General features: G+C 37.9%; 2 protein-coding genes across 2 annotated transcripts; both read left to right on the top strand.

The window, feature by feature from the left end:
* The first annotated feature begins 245 nt into the window (after window positions 1-245).
* LOC119640915 (nucleolar GTP-binding protein 1) lies at window positions 246-2,622 on the top strand. The gene is made up of 4 exons (XM_038039257.1): window positions 246-376; window positions 476-750; window positions 823-1,153; window positions 1,211-2,622. Exons 1-4 carry the CDS (start codon window positions 329-331, stop codon window positions 2,522-2,524), a joined length of 1,968 nt encoding a protein of 655 aa, XP_037895185.1. The 5' UTR covers window positions 246-328; the 3' UTR covers window positions 2,525-2,622.
* A 707-nt stretch (window positions 2,623-3,329) lies between these two features.
* On the top strand, window positions 3,330-5,960 carry LOC119641009 (putative odorant receptor 92a). Its single transcript, XM_038039429.1, has 4 exons — window positions 3,330-4,093; window positions 4,157-4,358; window positions 5,694-5,849; window positions 5,913-5,960. Exons 1-4 carry the CDS (start codon window positions 3,330-3,332, stop codon window positions 5,958-5,960), a joined length of 1,170 nt encoding a protein of 389 aa, XP_037895357.1.
* Window positions 5,961-6,248: the final 288 nt, after the last annotated feature.

The raw sequence follows: 6,248 nt of genomic DNA, 5'->3' as shown, positions 1-6,248 counted from the left end.
AATTTGCTTTGAATTTCACATAAAAACTTGCATGAATTATTATCAGTCGTCCTCTATGGATTGTAATTCCCTCTGGAATGTAATTTAAGTTTTCTGATAAGTGGCATCTAGCGGCGAATTTACTTAATTTAAGTTCCTACGAATAGCTTTCGCAAAATATGGTATCTTTATTACATACAGCTGGCGTAACTTTACCATTTGCGATTTGTTTAACTATATTTTACAGCTGGCAATGCTCGTTCTTTTCTTTTGCTCGTCCTCGTGTTGACTGTGCTGCTGAAATTTATTTGGTTTTGCATAAGGATTTAAATAAACAAATTAAAGCAGGATGAGTTTGTATAATTTTAAGAAAATAATGGTGGTTCCGCCAGCAAAGGTGAAAAAAACAAATAGTTATAATATTATTTAGTAAGCACTTGCTTACTCTAACTTCGTCACCCAGTATTTACAACTTCATATGGTATGTTTTTTTTAGGACTTTATCGACATTATGCTGTCGAAAACGCAACGTAAAACTCCAACTGTGGTTCACAAAGGCTATAAGATTTCTCGGATACGAGCGTTCTACACGCGCAAGGTGAAATACACGCAACAAAATTTCCATGATCGCTTGTCACAAATTATTCAAGATTTCCCTAAACTAGATGATGTCCATCCTTTCTACGCGGACTTGATGAATGTGTTATATGACAAAGATCATTACAAATTAGCTTTAGGTCAATTAAATACAGCCCGTCATTTAATCGACAAGTAAGGAAGGAATATTTGCATCTTATCTAAACTGGCTGAAGAAAACCTATTAAAATATTTTTTTATTTTTAGTGTAGCTAAAGATTATGTGCGCTTGTTGAAATATGGTGATTCTCTGTATCGTTGCAAACAATTGAAAAAAGCTGCGTTAGGTCGCATGGCTACTATTACGAAACGTCAAGCTTCCAATCTAACATATCTGGAACAAGTACGCCAACATTTGTCACGTTTGCCTACGATTGATCCTTACACGAGAACGATCATTATCTGTGGCTTTCCAAATGTAGGCAAATCTTCATTTATTAATAAAATTACAAGAGCCGATGTTGAAGTGCAACCTTATGCTTTTACCACAAAGTCCTTATACGTTGGTCATATGGATTATAAATATCTAAGGTGGCAAGTAAGTAAATAAGTAGAAATTTGGAAAGATTTTCTTCGATTTCTTTAACTTTTGCAGGTTATTGATACTCCTGGCATTTTGGATCACCTTTTGGAAGAGCGTAATGTCATTGAAATGCAAGCCATTACGGCTTTGGCCCATTTGCGTGCATGCGTTTTATACTTTATGGATATATCCGAGCAATGTGGTCATTCTTTGGAAGAGCAGATAAAACTGTTTGAAAATATTAAACCTTTATTTAGCAATAAACCTTTAATCATTGCTGTTAACAAAATTGATATTCTTGGAGTCGATGATTTGATGAAGGAGAAGCGTGAAGCTATTCAAAAGCTGGAAGAAGATAAAACTGTGCCGGTTATGTTCTTATCTACAGTAAATGAAACAGGCGTTATGGAAGTAAAAATGGAAGCTTGCGAACGTCTACTATCCTACAGGGTGGATCAAAAAATGCGCACCAAAAAGGTAGACAATATACTTAATCGTTTGCACGTCGCTATGCCAGCTCCAAGGGATGATAAAGTTCGTGCTCCTTGTATACCCAAGCAGGCCTTAGTGCGTTTGGAGAAAAATGCTGCGAGAGCTGAACGCAAACGTAAATTGGAGAAAGAAATCGAAGAGGAAATGGGAGATGATTATGTTTTGGATTTGAAAAAGAATTATCACGATATACCGGAAGACGAGCGTTACGATATTATTCCAGAATTCTGGGAAGGTCATAATATTGCCGATTATATTGACGAAGATATATTCAAGAAACTCGAGGAGCTTGAACGGGAGGAAGGTCTGCGCGAAGAGGGTGGGGTTTATCAGCCACCTGATTTATCTATGGATGCAACATTGAAAGAGATTCGAGAAATGGCTAAGAAGATACGCGCTAGGCGTTTCGATTTGCGTGATGATAAGCGATTGGCTTCTAAGAAGAATAAACCAGCTATGCCGCGCCATAAACAAGCTAAAGTGCGAGATCGTTCAGTGACAAAATTGCGCGAAACTATGGAAAATCTGGGTGTAGACATGTCTGGCACCGAAAACGCTAACTTCACTAAATCGGTAGTTGATTTGAGAAGAGGCTTAGTACCAGTAGGCGCCGGAAAGAAAGTAAGCATTTTAAAGAAACCTCTGCTAGACAAAGAATCTTCAGCCATAGTGAAAAAGACCGGTCAGCCATTGAAACGCAAGCCGTCGCGCGACAACATGGGTGTTAAAAATGTGGCCATGAAAAAGAAATTACAGGTTATGGCCCGCAGAGACATTGCTAAGAAGGTTTCCCGTCTATGTTTGAAAGGCGAAGCCGATCGCTTCATTGGTACTAAAATGCCAAAACATTTGTATGCTGGCAAGCGTGGTGTTGGCAAAGCAGATCGACGTTAATACGGCAAAAGCTTTAAGATCGACTTTATTGTTCGTTCTTTTTTAAAAAAAATTTTTTTTTTATTTAATAAACGAAATGAAATTTATATTAAATTTTATGGAAAGTTTGTTTTGAAATACGATGTAAGCATGTAATGAATTGACATTGCAAAGCTTCAGTAGTTAGAGGAGCTTGAAAACTGTGCCGGATCCCCAAAAAATCTTAGCACACCGATGACGTGCACCTATTTCTGCTAAAAGTGAGAATTTTGGGGAATTGACACGATCACAAAAATTGTGATTGAATGATGATTTTTGGAGTGGACATTCCTTAAACGATTAGCGGCCCGACTTTCGAAAACGGTCCATATACATGCCCACAATATATTAGAAACTTGGAGAATCTTGAAAAAACGCCGACAGTTTTTTCTATAATTTCTCCTATAACTTCCGATTCGTGAAGATATTTCAGAAAACGTCGGGAGTTCAAGTTTTTTCCAAGCGCCATCAAAGTCAGCAACTTTGGTTACTATGTCACGGACAAGTTCAAAATAGTATTACTTAAGGTAGCGAGCGATTTCAAGCGACCATCCTCCTACACGTAGAATCTTCTCCTCTATTATAGTCATGGGAAACGTTAGAGCTAGTACACGATGTCTTTAAATAATGAAGTATGTTGTTTACCGTTTAAAACCACAAACCACTTTCTAAGTGCAATTACGTGACGTAAAATTACATAAACAAGACTGTATAAAAGAGAGAAAGTAAGAAGTTCTTTCTATGACACAGTTTAGAACAGTTCAAAATTCCTTAAGTAAATTGTGAAATGCCTAGTGATCAGTCGACAAGTAGTACGAACTTTAATTCCTTCGTTAAAGGACCCAAACATATGTTCAAATTATTGGGCATCAAACTGCAAAAGCAGGGGAACTTAATCTCTACAGTGTATACTGCTTTCGTAGTGATTAGTGCAACCATTGTCGCAATACTGCAACTGTGGCAGATTCTGACTAGCGACACTTCAGACCCTCACCGTGTGCAAAATGTAGTTTTCATAACGTATTTTACAGTGGGTCTGGGCAAGATTTTGAATATCTTATATCGTCGTTCAATTTTGATCGAATGTTTATCGGAATTGGAAGAAATCTATCCCGATAAAGAAATGGAACGGAAGTACAATCTCGAGCATTATCTTAAACGATATAGGAGGGCCGAATACTTTTTCTGGAACTTTGCTATGTTTCTTATATCAGTTTATAACTTGGAGACTATTGTGCGTTCATTCTTGCAATTGTACCTTACGGGCCGTTACGGTTATTTGCTGTTAGTCCGGATTTACACACCGTTTCCTTACGATGGCAAGCTATTGGTCTACCTTTGCTATTTTACTTTGGGAAGCATAACTGGTGCTTGGATTGCCGTTATTATTGCCGCAACTGATTTATATTTACTTGGTTGCGTTTTACAATTGTGTTTGCATTTCGAATTGTTGACGAAACAATTAATGGAATTAGATACAAGGATATTGACTGAATCGGAAGCCATTAAAAAATTAAATGCTATCGCAAAATATCAAAGTGAGCTGATTAGGTAAATATATCTTTTCGATGAAGCTGTTAGTTAGTGATTGATTAATTTCTTCAATATAAACAGATTGTCGCGAAAAGTTAATCGAACGTTTTCTGGCTCAATGATAGTCAGTTTATCGGCAGCTTCGTTCATCATATGTTTTTTGCTTTTTCAATTGCTAGGCGACGTTCAGCTTGTAGATATCGCTATGGTTCTGATTTTGTTATTAAACGAGAGCAAGCAAGTATTGCTTATCTGCTATTGTGGCGACAAACTTTTGATTTCGGTGAGTATCTCCCTCCTAAACGCAATTTTTCAAATTCAATGTTTTGCTTACGTAACATGCAGGAACTTCATGTCCGTGATGTCTATTGCAAATTGGCATTATACAGGAAGATTACCAGGAAAGATTACAAATTTGTCTGGTCTGGTGGTTCTGTTATATTAAGAACTTCAATCTGATCTCTCTTTTTCGCTCCTCCAGCTCCGACAGCGCGGAAATAACCAACAACCGCTGTATGATGAACAGGATATTAAATCGAGATGTTATAAAAATAACAGAGTGGGGTCAAGCTAATAGCGTGAAATTTAATGACACCAAAACATAGTGCTGCCTTTTAATCATTTATCATTGCAAATCATAGGCCAAAGTAGGCCGTAGGCAGGGTTGGATAGAGAATGACTTTATGATCTGCCCGATCGATAAGTAGGTTTTGTCCATATGTTTACTCCTATAAGGGGAAAGCACGTGCATTTCTTTCTGTAAGGCGTGTTCGTGGGGCAAAAATTGAAAACTCCCCATGTCTACGGAACAAGCTAGTAGCGCAATGACACGTTTGTCTGTCTCTACCCCCGATCTTCTTCAAAAGGCGCTCAAGAGTAGCCCTGAAAACAATGAAGTCAGTAGTTCGATAGGTAGACAGGGAGAATTTCCAGGCATAGCCGCCACATAACAAGTGGCTCCCAACTTGGGCCGTCGAAGAGTTTAAAGGTGCAGTCAAGGGACTAAGTGCTTATAAAAAATGCTTCTCTGCAGCCGATATCCGTACAATTTATACCACCTATGTTCAAAAGTAGTGTACAGTTCGAATGTGTGGGCTTGCTTGGAAATGCTCGATCGAATACAGCGGCCGATTCTCTCGACACTCTCGAGCAACGGCGTAATGTGGGCTGCGTAGTGCTTATCCACAACAAGTACTCTACAGAGATAAAAGAGAGTTGTTTGAAAATTAAATCCTTTAACAGGATCACAAAGCCTTCTCGGCGTTCTCACCCAGTCGTCCTGCAAATGCACGGCACTCTAGTCCGCTTCGTCATTCTTGAAACACACTGCGCCCCTTTGGAACAATGTACCAGCAGATGTCTTCCCCGCCGCGCCTAATGTTTCCACTTTTAAAAGTACACAAACACTATTCTCTCCTTCCATCCTGCTCTACCTAAAATCCTTCCTGATCGTTATCGTGTCTGCACACAAATAGGGAACATCCCCTGAGTGTCTGTTCATGCCCAAAAGGAAGTGTTCATTACGTACGACATTGGCATTATACTAGCGTAGCAATTAGGAACCCAATATGAAATTATTCTTATATTTGCTCACTTTTTCGATTATTTACTTAAACAGAGTCAACGCTTTAACGAGAGTCTTTATATGCATAACTGGGTTGACGGTTCTGTGCGCTATCAACGTCATCTATTATTTATGCTTTTGTACGCACATAATCCAATTATGTTGAATCTCTTAGATATAACCGATATAACATTAGTCACATTGAAGGAGGTAGTAGTAGTAGTGGTAAAGAAACTAAGTGAACCTGTTTAAAAATGTTTATTTTTTTAATAGGTTTATGGTGCTGCTTATCGTTTTTTTACCGTTCTGAAAACCGCATAGACCGAGAGATGAAGCTGCGTATCCTGGAAACATGGTCACAAGAAACATATTCGATTTCTTAGCTTTAATGATTTAAATGATTTGGAAAACCTGTGCAAATGTTAGTGTTGTTTAAGGTTTTATTAAATGTTTTAAAGAATCCGTAAAAACTAACTGAAGATATTGTTAAACACTTTTTATATATATTGTAACTCCTGTTAAGATATCCCAACTCACCTTTTCTTTGTTGCGGTTATGTCATTACGATTGCGTTTCGTCTAATATTTTAGTTGACAAAGAGGTTTTCAT

This window comes from Glossina fuscipes, unplaced genomic scaffold (genome assembly GCF_014805625.2).
Source record: "Glossina fuscipes isolate IAEA_lab_2018 unplaced genomic scaffold, Yale_Gfus_2 133, whole genome shotgun sequence".
In the NCBI taxonomy this organism is placed as follows: Eukaryota; Metazoa; Arthropoda; class Insecta; order Diptera; family Glossinidae; genus Glossina; species Glossina fuscipes.
This window is presented reverse-complemented; position numbering and strand designations above follow the sequence as displayed.